The sequence below is a fragment of the Anarrhichthys ocellatus genome, unplaced genomic scaffold, assembly GCF_004355925.1.
Source record: "Anarrhichthys ocellatus isolate YVR2014 unplaced genomic scaffold, GSC_Weel_1.0 scaffold10, whole genome shotgun sequence".
Lineage (NCBI taxonomy): Eukaryota > Metazoa > Chordata > Actinopteri > Perciformes > Anarhichadidae > Anarrhichthys > Anarrhichthys ocellatus.
In genome coordinates, this window is record NW_022280040.1 from 4523118 (window position 1) to 4542835 (window position 19718).

Below are 19718 nucleotides of genomic sequence, written 5' to 3' on the forward strand. Positions count from 1 at the left end.
ACGTCTCTCAGCAGCGATCCCTAACCCGGACAAGATCCCTGTCGACCCCGGACACTTGAACCCGGACTGGTTTATCTGCTGTTATTCTGCAGACTTCCGCAGCACACCGGGCTTCATGTAGCTCCGAGAGACACCGGTTACGTCATCCGGTGCCAGGAGGAAACAGCCTGAGTCGATATTTAACGCGACTCGAAAGCTTCGGCATGTAGTAGCTCTGTGTTCAGGTACGTTACGGCTGTGTTTCCAGCGTATGTTGTGCGTCTTTGGGTCCACATTTAAACCTTGAATGAGACCGCGGTTTGGATCTGTCTTTATACGGTGCTGGTGGACGTGTATGACGAGAGGAAATCTGGGTCAACTGTGACCGGTGGTGGTCGATTAACCGAGCTGTCATGAGACGTTGAATAAGCGTTAAACTCCCGAAAATGTTTAGTGTAAGAAAAACGAAGTACATGGGTGACCTGTAATCTGCACATACAATGGCTAACATGCATCCGTCAGCTCGACCCCTTCATGATGTTCAAGAACGTTTTGAGTGTTTGTAAATGAATGTCACTTTTAATCAAGACACAAGTTGCAGAGGCTGTAATTAGAGCAGTCATGTTGATAGAAGAAAATTACTCGTGTTATTTGCGTAATTTTCACTAAAAATATGATTTTAAATATTTTAAGAAATTCTCTTTCTTGCAAAGTTGGATGAGAACATTGATACCACTCTGCAGATACAGGAGGAAGAAGTGGGACTATTTCTTGACCGGGTGCAGTGACTTCCTTTGCCCTGCTAAGAAATAGTCCCACTAAAATAACACAATTTATAAATTGGAAGTAGCAATCAAAATAGTTGCAGATTTATTGTCTCTCTTCCGACTGACTGATTGATTAATCAACTATCTGACCTGCGCCCCCATCCTTACTCCCACCTACAAAGACCTTATTTACAAACAGCCATCCTGCATTATATTTTCAAAGCCTTTTGATGTTCTGCAGCTATTGCAAACCGTATTACAACCGGACATTAAACTGCTGAATATTGATAGAACACCATGTCACGCTTTGATTTATTGCTAATCGGAGGCTCATTCAACAGAGTCAGGTCCCCCCCAGTGAGAGGTTTAACTGAGCTGAGGGATTAATCCCATTTACTGGTTCACTAGTCTTGCTCTCTGTGATGGAGGGGGCACTGAAGACTTTGTGATTGTTATAAATGCTTCCACTGCCTCACCTCAGCCCAAATCCATCTGTGCTGTCTCTATAAATCAGCAGGCTGCTGCAGTGGTGGGACCGTTCAGTTCCTGCAAGTCATTAAAGCCCGACAGATGTGGCACAGATGTGAGGGTAGGAGGTGGACTGGGTAGGGTCAAATGAGCAGGGTCTGCTTTGCAGTGTCGCATGGTCGAAATCTGTATGGAACCACTCCAACATCTAAAATGCATACAAATAGCTGTTAAGCTGCTGTGTGCAGAGGGCTTTCCAGCAAAATGGGATTTTACTGTATTTACAGTTCTTGTCTTTCCCTTCCTGTCTCTTCTCTGCCACTTTTCTGAATATCGTTTTATCCGTAACATAAATGTTAATGGTTCTAATACACCTTTTTTTATTATAATCGAATAGGCTGTAAGGCTGTCCATCATGAAGAAGCGAGCCAACAAGGTGCTGGAGGAGGAGAGGTTGTGCTGCTGCGAGTACGTGAACAGACTCGGAGAGCGCAGCCATGTGGGAGCCTGCTGCTGTGACTGTGAGGACCTGGATGATGCCTGTGACAGGTGAGCGGTAAACTCAAGTCAGTGTAGGACTGAGAAAAATCACCTTAAAGTGGTTTTGGTGTTCAGCTAAATGAATTGTGTACATTCATGGTCCCCAGAGGATGAATTCAACCTGCTGTGGGGATTCTCAGACTTTTCCTCCAGCATCAACAACCGATCAAAGTTTTATGTGCAGACATTGATGTTCCCGCAGGATGAATTATAATAAGTCTGGGGATCAACTTGACATTAGCAGGCAAACATGCCAAAATAGGATGGTTAACATGGTTAGCTGTGTTGTCATTGTGTGTATGTTAGTATGCCGATGTTAAGCCCCTGGCATAGCTTCTTGTTTGATGAATTACCTTGATTAACTCATGAATTAGTATTATTATTATTATTATTATTATTATTAGTGAAGTATTTATTCACAGTACACGAGTACACACAACTTTTTTTTAAATGTATTTATTTAATAACAATTTCTGCTGATTTGTAAAACGTTCTGCACATTCAAATCATATTCCACATATCTGTGTTCATTGAATAGTTGAGAATAAAGTCATGATATTTGAAGAAAATATCTGCCTGTCTGCTGTGGATTATGCTCTGCACTCTTCTGATATGGTAGTATTCCCTACAGACCGTCTGACAGACTCTCTTGAGGAGTGCTCTGCTTTTCATTGGAAGTGGAAAACCAAAACTAACATAAAACACTTCTGATCAGACATAAATCTCACCTTTCCAATATATTACTTCCAGAAGTAAAAAATATTCTACTTGTTGTTACTCTTTCAGGTTTATGAAGAGGGAGCCTCAGAAACCGGAATCCCTGTCACATGTGACTGCAGTTTTCACAGACCGGATTCGTGTGCCCTGGCTGTGGGGTGGAGCCCGAAAAGTGGAACTGTCCATCATCCCTCCTCTCATTCTGCTGCCGGTCCTTCTGCACGTCGCTGCTCTCCACTTCCTGCTCGGCATGGTGGTTCTGACAGCTCTGCCTGGCCTGGTGCTGTGGTACTACTATTTCACCCACCGCAAGAAGGGACAAACACTGTTCTTCCTCAGCCTGGCCCTCTTCTCCCTGGCGTACATGTACTACTTGTTCATCACTGAGGTGCTTCCCAATGGGGATATTGGTCTGGTCCAGCTGGCGGTGGTAACTGTCGGGGTCACACTCACCCTGGTGGCCCTTGTCCACACCAAGAGAGAACCTGGCGTTGTGCGGCCAAACCAAGAGTCCGTCCACAGCACGGTGACGTATTACAGCCCTCTGGCAGACAGAGACCCTGCCGTCAACTGGGGGAGGCAGGATGTGACCATGACCGTGGCCAACCGGGCGGGATCGTCGGAGCATGCGGGGGCGGAGCTGCAGGAAGGCGGCCAAAGGAACTGGTGTCCGGTGTGCAGGGTGGTGCGGCCCCCGAGGGCGGGACATTGTCGGATCTGTGGCGTCTGCGTGCTGCGTCTCGACCACCACTGCGTCTGGTGGGTGCCAATAAAAATGCCTCTCACTCGGCCTGTCATCACTGTTCCTTCCACTTTGTCTCACATCTCTAACACCGAAGTTGTTCGTCATCTTCTCGTCTTTTCTACACAAACTATTCAATAAATCTAAAAAATTCCTTTTTAATTGTCAAAACAATGACCTTAAGTGACTGTCTTTCTTTCCCAGGTTAGGTAATCAGCTCAGACTCGGTGTTTGTCCCGTTTACACCTGCTGTGTCTTTTTTAACCATTTGTATGTTGCGTCGAGCCAGCATCACACACTCCTATTATTCACAGCTGCAAGTGAACAGTTTGTGTGGTCCTGCATGTGTGTAGTGTCGTGTAACCCTGGGGTCTCAGTACGATGTTTTGTGTGTACTTGTGTGTCTGTGCGTCCCCCTCCGTCGGTGCTCGGGTAGGATAAACGGCTGTGTGGGGCAGACCAATCACCGCAGCTTCCTGCTTACGCTCGTCTTCTTCCTGTTGACGTCTCTGTATGGGATCAGCCTGGTGCTGCAGAGTGTGTGTCCTGACCAACTCCTCTTCACCGCCCTGCTCTACTGCCCGGGGGTCTACGACCAGTACAGGTACTGAGCACCTAGACACACAATTGGTACACTCTGGGCTGGATAACTTTAACATTATAGTACCTTAACCTTACTATTTTCCTGAATCTGAAAGCCCCCTTATTCTGATGAAATAGGTTTTTCTCCCAAAAATAGACAAATTGGTGTGTCAATGTGTTTCTTTGACCCCATTCATTGTTATTGTTCTCAGAAAATAAGATGCTTTCAAATTTAAAGATGAGAAAAATATTAAGTTATTCAAATGTATATCGGGTCATAAAGGGTAACTTGTTTTTAAACCTGAACCTGATTGTCCAATGCTTTTGTGTCTAAATGATGATGATATGATAAGATATGAATGATAATGGGGACACATTTTTTAAAATTGGTCCAGTATTGAGGGAAAACGCTGCAGGCTGCAATGTAAAGGCTTGAGGCATTGCAGCCTGCCAGAAATACTTGTTTTTGCAACTGACAGGCTCAGATCGTAGTGTCTGTCAACATTATGAAAAGGACCCTACAGAGAAGTAAAACTTTACCCTTCACTTGATCTGTTATTGTGGGTCTTGCTTTTTCTCATTCTGAAATCTTGAGTTGCATCCAAATTGTCTAAATCGGCTAAACATTCAACCATGACATACAAACCAGATCAAGCGAAAGGTAAAGAAGAAAAATGTATTTCTCTGTAGGGTCATCGATACCAGTAAAAGTTAATCAACAAATTACAGTACGTTTGTAATACTCAAACAATTAGACTGCTGACAAGAGTATTTTCCATTTACGAACTTTTCTCACTGTCTGTGTTTCAGCGCTGCGCTTTGCTTCACCTGTGCCTGGTACAGCAGTATTGTGACCTGTGGGCTGCTCCACCTGCTGATGGTGCAGGTCATCAACGTCAGCTACAACGTAACCGAGCGCGAGGCACGCATGGCCCTGAGAGACAAAACCGCTCGCAGCTCCTACTGGGGGCTCGTCGTGGACACTGGCGTCTACTCTCGAGGTTTCCGTTGCAACTGGGCAGAGTTCATGACCATGGGAGGAAAACTGAATCCGCCCTCTCCCGTCCCAGCAGACCTCGTGTAAGAGACCGATTCCCCAACCCTGATTTTAAAACACGAGTTTGGAGCTTATGGTTGCTGTACTTGTTCATGTCCTCTGGATGGCAGCAGGGCTCTTTTCACTCCAATTGCCTCCTCTGCTTGCCGCAAATGACTTTTATCGCTGGGTTACAGTTATTGATTTTTGGACACATAGCAATAAAAACTACAATAAGACACATTCACTTCCAATAATGTCACCCACGACATCTCCTCTATGCAGCTGTACCCACTCACACTGACCTTGAATCTCTTTCCACGTGTCACTAGTGTCTCTGCCGAACAAATATCACCGTATCCTTCACACTGACTGCCTTCTCTTTTGAACATTGTCTTTATGTCTCCTCTACATTCTAGTGCCTTGCTGGGAGTCAGCAAACAAGAAAAATGTGAGAGTGAATAATTGCTCTGGCCAGCGACAACATGACGCCTCAGTGACGCACAAAGCATGGGCTGAACACCTTTTCAAAGAGGGTCTCTCAGCACACTTTGTCCTCCACAAACACTTACCTACAGTGTTCACAAAGGAGGGCACCTAACTTGACTTTGTGAGCGTCATGGATTATGTATCACCTATGAATGAAACATCTCAGCACAAGCCACATAATCGGGCAATTAAAGTTCTACAGTTTGTGGTTGCATTTCGCGTAATGATCGGATAGCCATGAATATATTAGTAGTTACTTTTATTGTCTTTTCGCTGGTTCAAACGGATTGCTGGATTAATTAAAAGCAAATAAACCAGTACACATTAATGTCACCTTGAGAAGTTTTCCAGTGTTTTCCACTATCGCTTTTATTAAAGCGATTTCAAAGGGATTGAAAGTTGTATCGGTCCAGTTGTTTGAATAAAATTGTAATTTATTTTTAATAAATTAATGAGGTATGCGCATGTGTATTCATTATGTGTTTGTATGCGTGTCCCCGAGAGTGTTTGAGATGTTTGTATGAGCGTGGCGTTTCTCCCAGAGGCTTTACAGTGGATGGGAGCAGAAATCCGGCAGAACCTCGGTCACTCTCCTTCCCAGCTTCTCCCGCCGCTCCTCCCTCACTCGTTCCTTGCGCAGCAGACAGGGAAGCTGCCTCCAGGCCAGCAAACATCGCCGCAGCACCCGTCTGAAGTGCAGGCAGATGGAGGGACAGACGGGAACAGAGCAAGTGAGCAATAAGAAACTGAATTATAGGGACCTCTGGGTTGACAAATCCTAATGAGTTTTCACATAAAGTCACTGGGGGTTTATTGACAGTGGCAGCTGGGCAGCCGGTGGGAATTCACCTGCAGGCTGTGGTCATGTAGCTGACCTCACCTGAGAAGTTTAAAACCACTCACATTCTGCGTCAATGACGGTGAAATCATTAAGTTAGAGCAGTGCTACAGAAAGCATTCATTATGTCCACAATGGAAAACAGAATAATAATGCTGTTACTAAGAGCTTAATCAAAACCCAAATGTTTTTGCTGATTTAAATGTATAGTGTGAAGCAAAAGCATTTAAATGTAAATTAAAGTTTCCACTCATTCAGTGAACTTCCAAAATAGAATAAGCCTTAAAATGTCTAAACAGTTCAAAATGATGTTTAGTTTGATACAAATTCAAGGCATTTTGTTTTTCTTTCGTACTGTGACCAAACTGCGCTGATATTACATTTCAACTTGTAATTAAACAAGCTGTTAAATTTAATTTGACACCGTACTGGCACGCTGCATCCACACAGTGAACATATGGGATGGTCGTGGGCAGCAGACCTGTTATTGTGCTCCTGAGCCAGCTTCTGACGGTCCCGCTCCACAAGCCTCTCCTGGGTCACATGGTCCAGCAGTGCCAGCAGAAACCTCCTCAGAGTGCGAGTGCGATAGAAACGCTCGGCTCTCTCCTCCTGAATCATCCGCCAGTCATTAAGCTGAAACATACAACACATCCTCAGAGACGGGTGGATTCTACTGCATTCATAGCAGTGAAGTCCACAACGGAACAACTGCAGGTTAGTTTGAGTGATGAGGACAGCACTGGGTTAATCACAAAAAGAGGAAAATAGTCTTTTTGAAAACATGATTGAGTGCAGCTGCAAGAGACGATTAGGAAAAGGTGTTTCTCTAAGTCACTGGCAGAAGATGGGGAGACCGCAGTCCTGATTGAGTATTGAACTTGTGTGTGAGCGGGTGTATACACACTCTTTTCCAGCGGCTTAAGCTCCTCCGAAGCAAAAAGTGCCGGTACAGTTGGTCAACCGAAGCTTCTTTCTCAGCCTGGGACTCTCGTGCTGATTGCCGCCAGCCTAGTGTGCACCGCCTCAGGAGGAAGAGATTGTGATGACTCTCCGCCAGCTGGCGGGGATTGAAAAGAAAAGTGTTGATGCACGCTGATGAGTGCATCCAAACTCAATCATACGTGCCAGGTTGAAACAATGGAGCGCTATCAAATGATAAAGGGCCGGCCTCCGATACATGTATATGCACACAAGTTAGTTTTTTCTGCATTCATTGGAGAGGAACATTTTGAAGATGAAATAATTACATGCTTTAGCACATGAGTGTGCACGTCTGTTCTGTACGTGTGCAGGTCCAGAGGAGTGTAAGTGTGTTCCTGGGTGGTGGGTTTACGTGGAGCGTTGCCTTTGGGTGTTCGATTTAGCTGCGGAGTGAACCCTTTTATCACAGTGGGTTTCATATTGCTTAGTCTATTTAATGTGTTAAAGTGCGTTGCCTGTGGATGCGCAGCATGTGGTTGGTGGTACTTTTATAAAATAATAATAATAATGACTAACTTTTATATAGTAATTTGTAATCAGGCAGGCAAATGGAACAAAAAAAACATCCCAGCAACAGGAATAATAAATGCAGAATAAAAAATAAATGAATGCATGAATCAGTCAAGAAAAAGATGAGAGCCAGACATTCTCCTCAGTAGGGCATTTCTTTAGAATGTTTTTATACCATTGGTTAAGGAAAAGCTGTGAGCTTCAGTTGAGGCGACTGACGGGACATAAAAAGCACATATAATCCTCTTTGAATGAGATTAGTCCATATAATCTTTGTCGTATAGAAAAAAAAGTAAAGCTTTTTAGTGTAAGACAATTGGGAAGTATTGTGTCCACCAATGGTCCGTGAGCCACAAGTAGAGACTTAAATTATAAGAAAGCATTTCAAGGACACGCATTTCCTTTCAACGAAAAATATAGCTGACGTATGCAGTACTGTATGCAAGCCAGTCTATAACCAGGTCGTTTTTTTATTATTCAGATCCACAGTGTGTACCTGGACTTGGATTTACCCTTGTAAGTCTAAATGTCCTCTTGCTTATTGTAATTCGTTTGAAGGAGCATGTGTGGTAATGAAAAGCCTGAAGCACTCCTTGCACAGCTTCCTGGTAAAAAAAAAGGCCAGAATCAAAAGTTTCTTTCTCAAATTGTTGAGTTGGAGGACTGCGGGTAGGCTGAATTTGACTGACAATACTCTGTATGTTGCTGTAGCTGAAAGCTGAAAGGACAAGACGAGTGATTCACCTGTAAGTTGGCTTGTCTGATCTGAATGAGACGTTTCCATGGAGCCAGGCCTCGCCGTAGCAGCAGGTTTCTGTGGTAGTGTTGACGGGCCAGCTTCAGGAGCTCCTGTTGCCTTTTCATTTGCCTCTGCTTCTCCTCTTCGTTCTGCACAGACAGAAAGAAGTGACATTATTTGAATACGTTATAGTGGTCACTGGGGTACAGTCCTGCTACATGTCGGTCAGCGTTACTGCTTCCTGTATTTTTAATTAATGTTATTGAGAACAGCCAGGAAATATGAATCTCACCTCTCTTTCCTGCCTTTTCTCCTCCCTCTTCTTTTCCGCTGCTTTGTGTTTCTCCTCCTCCTCCTCCCTCTGCCTCTGCTCCTCCGCAGCTTTCATCTCAGCCTGAAAAGTTCCAATTAAATTTGTGTTTTTTAATGTTGTTTCAGACAATTAAAACTTGTAACTCATCCGACAAAACAGTTTGTGGGTCCAGAAATTGGGACTCGTCAATCTCTCACCAGTTTTTCCTCGTCCTTCTTTCTCTTGAGTTCCTCGATTTCCTTCCTTCGTTCAGCACGTTGACGTGCACGGACCTCCATGGCTTCAAAGAGATGAAGAGGGGTGAGTTGAGCACAAGGTATTCCTCTATGGTACGACACCGAGACTCAGGAGTGGATATGTGGATGATTATGTATGATTCGCCCTTCATATTCTGAACACGTAACTGGTAGGAAAACATGAGTGGTGTTGTTGTGGGACTATAGACTTTTATACAAGCAAATGTTATGTCTCCATAGGCGTGAATCAGGGTCATGCAATGTTCTTGACAAAAGAGCTGCAGCATTCTATGTTTGGAGGAACATATGTGCCTGCTATGTATGTATGTATATGTATGTGTGAGTTTGAGCATGTCATCCTCTGCTGAGCGAAGGACCTTGCAGACTGACCCGTGATGATTGGATGGGGGAGTGTCTGCTGTGTGACAGCTTTGCTTGGCGGTGCACAGAGACTGTCAGGTTCCCCATGAACTCCTGATGCCCTGCAACAGTACCAAACACAGCCATGAGCACCGAAACAAAGGCCCATATCTCTATCGCCACATTCACATCTTACTGATCCTTGCCGGGCAAATTAAATTCAGACGGGTATAGACTTGAGGCAAACTCAACCGGCATGCGCCGGACTGTCCATACATCTTTAAATGAATGTAAGTCCGAGTTGAAGGGCAGACCTTTTTGCTTTTATCCTTGAAAACTATGTTCAAGGTTTCATAGACTTCTTGGAAATTGTCTGCAATCAAATACTACTTAAATAAAAGAACCGTTAATGTACAAAATATTAACTTTTGCACAACTACTGACTTTGGCACAACCCCCGCTCCTCTGCTCTCTTTAAGCTTTAAAATCCCTCTGCAGCTGTTTCTTTGAATCTACCCCTATGAGAATTGTATTTAATAAGAAAAGCTATTAAAGGATAATAACTTCTACCCCAATTCACCTCGGTGTAGCTCCTGAAAACAGTGAGTGTCTTCACTATTCTAGACATTTGAGATATTAGGTTAAAAGGGTATTATTTCTGTAAAAATTATACAATCTTTACTATCTGAGCCTGTAATGAATGATTTTAAATCCGTTACAAAGCCGGTGAGGACAACATTGCCAGGTTGTAAACAATCTATCCTTCTACAGTAGGAAATCGGACCTTCTAGAAAGGTGCCACAGGACACATGTACATTGGCAGAAATGGAGAATAATATTAATAAGTATGTTTTCTTTAGTGTATAATCACCTGAAATCAGTTACAGCGTGAATATGGGTGAATCTGATGCACACACAGCTAGAGTTTTTGTGCCATCTATACATTTTGCAGTGAGCCTACCTCTGCTCTGTGCGGTCAAAGTTGTGGCTCTTTGGTCTTGGTCCTCTTAGCATTGATAGCTGGGTGAGCTGTGTGGTTTTTTCAATTTCCAGCTCCAAACCCATCACACTCTGCTCCTTCTTCAGATGTGCAATCTGCTCTTGCTGCTCCTTCAACAGCTTCTTCTGCTGTGTGATGATCTGCTGCTGGACGGCGTGTCTGTTCTCAAACCTGCTGCCCGGCAACACTGCGCTTTTTGAACCGGTAGAGCTGCCGCCCTCACCTCTCTGCCGTGCCCCATGGAGCTCAGCAGCAGTCGGTGCTGCATGGCGTCTGCTCACCTGCCATGGCTGAGTGGGCCGGGCCACAGCACCCACAGGGGGCTTTTTCTGAGGTGCTGCAGATGCTTTGGGGGCTACAGTGCCTGACCTCTGGTGATCCTCCTACAGAGAAGGAAATAGAGCAGACGCAAAGATGATATCATATATGACAAGAAAACCATCTAAAAACTGAAGGGGAATAACATAGATACAGTGTCCCAGTGCAATGCAATCTTGACTGAGCTCCTGATATATAAGCAGCAAAGGCTTGATGGTGAGGATGACCTCTTTATTGACCCATCCACCATGAACTTCATCTCCTGTTCTCTGTCTTTGTCCCTCGAGCTCTGTTCTACTATCCTACACCTTTTACTTCCCTATAGTATTCTTTCCATCTGCTCTATGCCTTCCCATCCTCTATATTCACAGCTTCACACCCACCTTCTTTCCTGCTCTCGCTCTCTCCAGAGTTGTGAATATTTCATACTAAGTTTTTCTCCCTAGTTGACTAAGAGAGGTTCAGGCCATGCAAAGAGAAGATACTATTTCTTATTATTAATATTATTATTTTTGAAATGAGGATTTGGGAGTGCACTTCTCACCTTCTCTGGGGTCTCTGGTGGGTTAGAAGCCTCAGGTGGGGCCATAATTGCCTGAAAATTTGGTGTTTCTGTGGACATGAGTTTGCCTGTTGATGCGGCGTTGATTAAGGCAGCCATCTTGCGACGGGTCTCCTGCTGCTTGTCCAAAAGCTCTCGTTGTTCCTTCTCTAAGCGACACCATAACTGCCACTCATTCAGACATCGCCGTAATAACCGCCTTCGGTCACTCTCCACAGCCAGCTGGCAGTGTCTGGAGGAGGGAACAAATGTTTTATTTTTAACCGTCAATTATTGCTTAGTCAAGAGACTGTCTTCTAGGTATACTGTCATAATTAACAGTCTCATTTTTTATATAGGTTGTAACTAACGTTATTAATTACCACAGAGTTTCTTGCCTGTGTTCAGCTCGTAGATCCTCTTCCGTTCTCACCACCTCTCGCTGCTGCTGTTCTGCCCACACCACTGCCCGCCACGCACGCCAGGCTCTCAGCTGCCGCTTCCAGTCACAGAGGGCCATGGCCTTCCCTAAACGTAGCCTTCGGTCCAACACAACTGAATACCATCCAGAGAAATGCCTCTGCAGACACTAAAACATGTGAATAAATGCATGCAAACATGCACATCCACGAGTTAGATAAATTGACATTGATACATTTGCTGTACCAACCCGCAAGTACACTCACAGGACAACCGACCTTGAGATTTACCATGTCAACCATGGTTTGAAGTTTCTGTTCTTTATAAAGTCGCTCTCTATCCTTCGGCTGCTGGTTTGTGAGAGGCAGAGGAGCTGACTGGAGGCTTCTGGCTGCCCTTTGCCCTTCCACTCTCTCTCTTTCCCTGTGGAATAACCAAAGGTATACTCGTTAGTCTACCAGTCAACCAAAAAAGTTCCAAGATAAGAAAAAGGTAACCACGAGACCAATTTACAAGTTACAAATATTTTAGTTTGTATAAAAACACATGCTATAAACCAATCACAAGTTTTTCCATAATTGTACAACTGGAATTTACCTAATTGTTTATTTTTTCTCTAGGTTCAGTTTTCATGCCCTCTAAAGTTGATTTTACAGTATAAATCCATTTTTCATTCCAGCGTGGTGCCAGCCATTGATTGCTTTTAACAAAGGATGTTCATGATGAAAGCTACCCGAGGACCTAGTTACAGTTGTGATAAAGAACACCTTGGCTGGTGAGCGATTGCACAGCAGTCTCATTGTGCTGGCCAAGAGCTTACCCTCCACAGGGAAACTTCCACAATACTGGTTTGGGTCAGAGGCTTACTTCTCTTGATCCAAGGGCTTGAGACCCCCCCACCCCTATTTATAGGTGATAAGCCATCAGCACAGGCCAGTGGTTGCTGTGAACAGCATACCTCTGTCGAACCAGCTGTTCCAGCCCTCTCCTCTCCTCCATCTGGCGTCGCAGTGTCACCATCTCCTGCTGCATCATCTCATCCTGTCTACGTGCCTGCTGCCTCTTTCTCGTGTCCTCGTCTCGCTCCCTCCTCTTTGCCTCCTCTCTGGCATCCCACCGAGCCTCCCTCTCTCCCTGTTGCCTCTGCCTCTCAGCCTCCCGCCGGGCTCTGTTCTCTCGCACCTTCAGTGGCAAACGGTAGCAATTAGTGTAAATGAGAATGCAACTTGGGTTGTCCGTCATTCCGGCTGATTCAACTTTCACGGTGACAATTTCCCACCCCGCAGCATTCACATCTCTTTATCTTTAGGAAATTGAGTTTCACTTTGTTGACATACCTGCAGGTGTCGTGCTTCCATGGTGACAATTGGATTTCTGAACTTCTTCCTTGTTTGTCCAACATCCAGAGCCAGTTCCTCCATCACCCCAGAGTCCAACACCTCTTGCTCCATCAGGTTTTGTAGGAAGCTATTAACAGCACTTTGCTCTTCCTCCTCGGCCAGGCAGTTGTACAGATCTTTGCACCAGTGAGTGTGAAAAATAAATATTATATCACAACTGAGGAGTTTCTAAAAGGAAAATCACTAGTCATGTTTATGCCATTAACATTAGTGCTATTAATTACTGCTGACCGTTTTACAAAGCATACAATATGTTTTTTAATTGATTTGCTGCCCTTCATCAGCTACTGGTTTCACCATGACATGAAAATCAATGTACTGAGATTTAACATTTGCTTGAGAATCTATTACAGAAAGCATTTAGTTAACCATGGATATTATATATTACGTTTTTGTTAATGTTCAACTCTATTGTAGTGCGGTTAAAAATATGAATTATTTTGAAGTCACTTGTTTAAAACCATTGCATTCCTGGTTATGTTGTAGGAATATGAAACCCAACATACCAAAAGACTTTCAAAGAAATTTGATAGCCTCTTGGTTTCAAAATATTGCAGTCGAGCATTCAAATCTAAAGTGTTGAATTTTAGACTGTGAATGCACCAAAAAACAAAAGAAGACACAACTACACTATAATAACTTAACTTTAACAAAACATAAGTTCATAAAATACTCATTTCTAATCTCAAGCAAGTTTAGCATCTTTGCAAGTAGATTATATAAATATATATATATATATATTTATATATATTCATAAATGTAAAAACAACAGACTGTGCATTAAATGTTCATTTAATCTTGAGCATAGTTCACCACAGAAATTGTGATTAAAAGATTGTCTCCTCAATATGATGAGTTGGAAGAAGGATGAGACTGACCAATTGGGTCTAATTTCCTTTCTGCTGGTAGTCGTGCAGTACGGAGTCAGGGCTACATGATGACTAAATCTTCCTTTGTACTACTCCTTTAAATGTGATCAGCACTAACCTTTGAAGTATTCAACCACAAATAGCTTTAATTCATTAGTCTCATTATTTTTTTGATTTGTAATGTCAAATGTAAACCCCAACATTCCCATATATCTAGGAAATTTGAACCGCTCATGATGATTTTAATTAAGGAAGCTCAAGTTAGTTACATAAAGGTTTTGTCCGCGCTATGTACCATCAAAGTTGCTGTAGTTAAGGGCAGCAGGCTGAGCACTAGCCAGTGCAGCGGGGCTTCTCCTCTCATCGCAGCACATCAGGTCATCTTCCTCATCCACCTCCAGCTCCAGCCGCAGCTTACTGCTCAGCCAATCACCAAGAAGAGCCTGAGCTGCAAGCAAGCACAAATATCATTGTTCAGCCTGCAGCTGCAGCACAGGCTCAACTCTATTATATATAGGTAACACCTCTCTAGAGATGCTCTATGGGCTGACCTACCTTCACTGTAAGCGTCATCGTGATCTCTTAACTGGTCAGAGCTTTGCAATGGTACACCTAGGCTGTTGGTTCCTGAACGAGGTTTCTTGTGGGAGAAGACTTCAGATACAGCAAACTCGGAGGCCACCTCCACGCGCTAAGGACAAGAAAATAGACTAACTAATGAATATTTTCGCCATCAATTAATCTATGGATTATTCAGTTACTTGGTTAATATCCATCAGTCAAAGGTGACATCTTTAAATTGCGATTTGTCCATTCCAAACAGTCCAAACAGTCAAAATCCAAAGGAATTCAGTTTGCAACGATACAAAAACATGCATCATGAAAATACAGACATTCACAGCAGCAGCACATAAATTCTAACCTTTCTCCACCGATCGATATCACCATTCTTCACATGCATCTGTTAAGAAAAGAAAAGCTGTAAGCTGATACTGTTTGCAAGAGAGACCCACAGGGCCCATGAAAATGCTGGCCTCACGGTCACCTTTGCCTGCCTGAAAATGCCCAGCCAAGCTCACTGGCACCTTGAGCACAGTCTGCAAAAGGATGGCTGAGCCAATGAATGATGCGGATCATTTCACAGGAAAGCTTAGCCATTGCCTTAAATCAGCAGATTACTTTAAAAATCATTTCCCGGACGTCCAAATGTCGGTGCTTTAGCAGCGATTTAGCAATCTATGTCTCAGGTACAGCAGACATATGATGCTGCAGGCAAAGCCCATCTGTATGTAGGCCTTTGACAATTCTAAACCCGACATGAGGTTCATACATAGTAATAACACTAATGTGCTTTTCCTTCATTCATAGATTAAATAGGGCCCTTTTTACAATTATGTTCGATCTCTCGAGGGGATTTGATAATCCTGGGAAATATGAAGGGTCTAAAAAATCTAAATAGATTGAAATAAATAATTTATGAAAGAGTAAACGTTGAGGTGAGCTCAAATGTAGGCTATTATCTAGATACACGGTTTCATTACCTTTTTCCAATTTGAATTAGAAGCCCCATTCCTCTCAATTTAACATAAATCCAAAGACTACAGGTACCTTGTCCGCAGATGTTTTACTCTTGCCGAGCCCTCGCCACCTGAGCAGGTGAGGATTGTGACCTGGGAACGTCATCATCTGTTTAATGTAATCCCAACCGTCACTATAATGTCCTCTTCTGCCAACAGCCACACAAGCCAGCTATTTCACCACTATTATATCAACAAAAAGTGTTCAGAAGTCGTCACAAAGAGCCCTCGCTCAACAGAAGTCACTGTAAACAAAACGAGGATCGAGTTTAATCACACAGTATTCTGGGTAATGTAGTATATTAACCATTTTTCTAGCCTTAACGATGCGTTTCAGGACTACGTGGACCACTAATACTTTCTTTGTTGTTCTTGGTAACCGTGAAAACGGTGTGAGCCAAATTTGAGCTTAAATTTAATACAACTTAAAAGTAGAATGAATTTAAAAAAATCCACTAACATAACGTCTTTAAACTGTTTCACAACAACACAACAAATTTGTGTTTTGATCAAAAAGGATGGAATCGCGTATTCTGTAGTTTTCCAAGTTCTGCCGCGGCCGCTCGGTGATGACGACATATTTAGGCGACTTGTAGTTCATGTATTTTTTTCCTGCCTCTGATTGGTTTACTGTGATATTCTAACCAACCCAACCAACGGAGGCAACGAGTACTAGCCAATCAGAGACCCAGGAGGGCGGGTCATGCCTCCGTAGGATTCGTATGAGCGCAGCTTCTTCCATGCTTCATGTCAGACAGTGAAGTTTGTAGGTGAGTGAATGACAAGATGCTCTTCATTAAACAAGTATTTATTTAAAACCAGCATAACTGCAAATGCGTGCGTTTTCTTAACGTCAGTGAAGAGCATTAACGTTAAACATCTCAACTCGGCGAAAGCTTTAATAACACGTGAATGGCTAGCTAGCTAAGTGGCTAAGGTACGTCACGTGTGTTTTGCTAACTGGGATCACTGTCGTTCAAACTCGTTGTGGTTTAGCTATTGGTCGTAAGTGTAGTTCTATCAACCTTTCTGGCGCTACTCGCATGGCTGGCAGCAGGATGAAGCTGGAGCTGTCCCGTGCAGTTCAGGGAAGAGGTCGGCTGGGTGTCCTGAAGGAGCTTGGCAAGACGGGGCAGCACTCTCTGGAGGTCCCTGGATGTCTGCTGCACACACACCTGGGCACGGTGCCCCACCTCACCCAGGAAACACTGCTCACCCTGAGCAACCTCCCCTCGGTCACTCAGCTCACCCTGTCCAACATGTAAGCTCGTAACTCATCACACACCATACACATTAACTACTCTTATCAGTTGGACGCAGACAGGTAGAACCACATTAAAACCAGTAGAAACAATGTATAAGTAGGCTAAAATATGTACTAACTAAATATATATTAACGAAATATGGCAATGACTGGGAAAAGGTGACCAAATTTGCTGTTTTTCTACTTTTTATGATCTGCCCCCAAGTCTGCTCAATGAATTCATAAATACATTTTTAAAAACTCATCAACCAGAGCCACTACCATAGGAGAGTGTAAAATACCACACACCTGAAACACTATACCCAATTAACTAAGGAACATACCATCTATCGATCTATCTCGACAATCAAACATGCTGTCATAATCTGTTATAGTGGTTATGTCAATATTTTACCAACTGTCTGTGCTTAAAATGTGCTTTTAATTATGCTTACATGCGTATGGGTCTGTGCTTATGGGCTCTTATGCGTTTTATTTTCATATCATCAGCCTGCCAGAGATTTCAGATGAAAATAAGCTTGCATGGCTAAATCTGGCACATTTACACGGCGGCTCATGTTAAATAATGTGCATTGTCGCTTGTTAAATGAAATAATCATAATATAAACACACACAACTCTCTCTGAAATCTAACTCTCCCCCCCCCCCCCCCCCCTCAAGAGCAGAGCATCAGGAAGTATTGGAGGAGTTCAAGGATGGATTCAAGAAATTTGCAGGTACTTTTGATCCCTCCCATTTTTGTTCTTCCTCTAATCTTCCTCAGTACCACTTAGAGTAATCAGAAGAGCGAAGAGGATAAGTTGGGACATTCTAGCAGACCACACAGCATTGATTAGACATATTGATGTAGTAGAGCAGGTAGTAGCAGGTTATCGTATGTTCATGTATCTTTAAAAGAGGCTTTGGGATCAAATATCTTTTTTCTCCCCCTCCCCTTTAATGGACCGTTCGGTGTGTCTCTGCTGGCAAAGCATGGCATTTGACCTGTGCTGTGTTTCCGTCCCTTGACCGAAGTAGCTTTGGTAATCATTAAAAACACGTCTGTCTCTCACACTGTCAAAACAACAAGTAAAATCATCTCCATGTCAACGATTTAGGAGGATGTAGAGGATGAAAGCGACTGTTAGTTGAACTGTTTTCCTTTTAACCCTCTGCATTAGTCGCATTTTAAATAGCAACCACATCAGAAGAACCTCTGCCAGGCTCAAAATCCTGTACTGCTACTAGTTGATGTTTGCGATGTAAATGTCAAGCATGCACCGTGCACAAATTTAATCCGAAGAGCTTGTGGTGTACATCATTCCCACTGGATAGATTGGAAAGACTGGAAAAAATTGCTTCTAAATATATAGTATGAGCTGATTAGCTCCATGAGCCTGACCGTTCTGAGCAATATTAATAAATGCCCCAGAACAGCAACCTCATTCAGCTTTGCTGTACAACAGTAGCCCTGTTACTCTGCTTCAAGCAAACACATTATAAATGTAATCACTTGTTTTACAGTCGGGGGATTAGTACTGTGCTGTCTCTGAAGCCTCAGAAGGGAAGAATATATCTATATTATAGAAATAATGACATTTGCTGCTATAAAGCCATTTGTTTTCTCAACTCTTGATCTCCTGATGCAGCTGTCTGCTGATAAGGCCGCTCCTCATTCCTCTCTCCCAACTCCTCGTCACATTAACGTGCAGTAATGAAGCTTTCCACTCTGTCACCTCGCTTCGTGCTCTGTCTTTGCAGACTCTAACCCCTTTTGTCTAACTTGAAATTTGCATTGATTTTTTCGTTTCGTGCAGGTCTTCATGATGCTGTGTTTTACTGCTCGCTTCACGACCCTGCGACTCCCTGCCCAACGGGTTACACCACCAACAAGGTGAGAAGAAGCTTCTGCTTAAAGGAATAGTTCCACATGTTGGGAAATGCGCTCATTCCTTTTTTGAATGCCGAGAGTTAAGGAGAAGACGATGAGAAGATCAACACGACTCTCATATCTGTGTGCTACACATGTAGCTGTAGCCATCAGCCTGTTAGCTTAGCATAAAGAAACAGCTGGCATTGCTCTGTCCAAAGGTAACAAAATCCACCTACCAGCACCTCTAAAGCTCCGAAGTAAAAATTAGGAAGTTGTAGTTTTATGGGGATTTATGTGTTGGACTATTTCTTAACCAGCGGAGACTATGCCCAAGAAATACTCATAACGCACAACATTAAACCACACTTTGATAAATAGTGAGCTTCAGCTGCCTTCAGACAGATCCAGGCTAACTGTGTACTATGTTTCTGGTCCTTATGCTAAGCTAAGCTAACCAGCTGCTGTGAGATTGGTATCGATCTTTCTGATATTTCTCCCACAATGCAAACCTGTTTAAAGATAATGAATTCACTAAAGCTGTTGTTTCACCTCAAGCGTCCTTTTTTGTTTTTTACATTTCTGGGGGTTGTCATTAGACGGTGTCCGTGTGGGGCAGCGGTGGGCGGATAGAACTGACGGTGGCCAAGTTCATGGCTCTCCAGAAGACCGTGCAGCCAGACTGGTACCAGAGCATGGCCGATGGAGAGACCTGGGAGAACAACACCTCCCGCAAGAGGGTGCGAAAGTCAGTGGATCGAACTCTTGCCCACCTGGATGAGTGTCTGTTGGTTCACCAGAACTCACAGGTACGCGCACACACACAAGCAGCCGTCTAAACAGACGCATTCTATTACATTTGTGAATCAGTCATGCACGGCACGAGCGCACAAGATACGGATTGATTGTTTGGTGTTTTGGGTGTCGCAGGTGCCGCTGTGCTGCGGCTGGAAACACCGTGAGATTAGCAGGAATACATTAACGGGTTCATATATTATCAGTAGGTGTGTGTACAGGCTGAGCATCAAGCATGAATAATGGAATCAACTTTTCCTCTTTCTTTTAAAAGCAGTGAAACGCTGCATGATTTCATGATGGAGAGAACAAAGCTGATCCACAGGAGATGGTGTATGACACCTTAACTCAGCTATGCTTTAGAGGAGAATATATATATATATAT

General features: G+C 43.5%; 3 protein-coding genes across 5 annotated transcripts in view; 2 read left to right on the forward strand and 1 right to left on the reverse strand.

Moving 5' to 3' along the window:
• Positions 1 to 6065, forward strand: zdhhc23b (zDHHC palmitoyltransferase 23b). The gene is made up of 6 exons (XM_031850075.1): positions 1 to 224; positions 1612 to 1763; positions 2541 to 3230; positions 3650 to 3817; positions 4606 to 4875; positions 5251 to 6065. The coding sequence occupies exons 2-6, from the start codon at positions 1630 to 1632 to the stop codon at positions 5294 to 5296; spliced, it is 1308 nt and encodes a 435-aa protein (XP_031705935.1). The 5' UTR covers positions 1 to 224; positions 1612 to 1629; the 3' UTR covers positions 5297 to 6065.
• ccdc191 (coiled-coil domain containing 191) lies at positions 3542 to 16624 on the reverse strand. Of its 3 annotated transcripts, XM_031850071.1 has the most exons (17): positions 15457 to 15975; positions 14771 to 14809; positions 14404 to 14539; positions 14144 to 14296; positions 12917 to 13095; positions 12538 to 12761; positions 11858 to 12002; positions 11558 to 11748; positions 11163 to 11412; positions 10262 to 10683; positions 9331 to 9422; positions 8902 to 8984; positions 8684 to 8785; positions 8397 to 8540; positions 7066 to 7218; positions 6640 to 6794; positions 3542 to 6009 (listed from the first exon to the last, which is right to left on the reverse strand). In XM_031850071.1, exons 1-17 carry the CDS (start codon positions 15532 to 15534, stop codon positions 5868 to 5870), a joined length of 2688 nt encoding a protein of 895 aa, XP_031705931.1. In that variant the 5' UTR covers positions 15535 to 15975; the 3' UTR covers positions 3542 to 5867. The 3 variants fall into 3 exon arrangements, with proteins under 3 accessions (XP_031705931.1, XP_031705932.1, XP_031705930.1); XM_031850072.1 differs by lacking the exon at positions 15457 to 15975 and adding an exon at positions 16451 to 16624 and having other exon boundaries at positions 5938 to 6794; XM_031850070.1 differs by having other exon boundaries at positions 5938 to 6794.
• qtrt2 (queuine tRNA-ribosyltransferase accessory subunit 2) overlaps positions 16136 to 19718 on the forward strand; it is a 17370-nt gene continuing 13787 nt past the window's right edge. The window contains exons 1-4 of the mRNA XM_031850074.1: positions 16136 to 16686; positions 17350 to 17405; positions 18486 to 18562; positions 19138 to 19347. Coding sequence (XP_031705934.1) covers positions 16469 to 16686; positions 17350 to 17405; positions 18486 to 18562; positions 19138 to 19347 — 561 coding nt within the window. The 5' untranslated portion in view covers positions 16136 to 16468. The remainder of the gene's footprint in view (positions 16687 to 17349; positions 17406 to 18485; positions 18563 to 19137; positions 19348 to 19718) is intronic.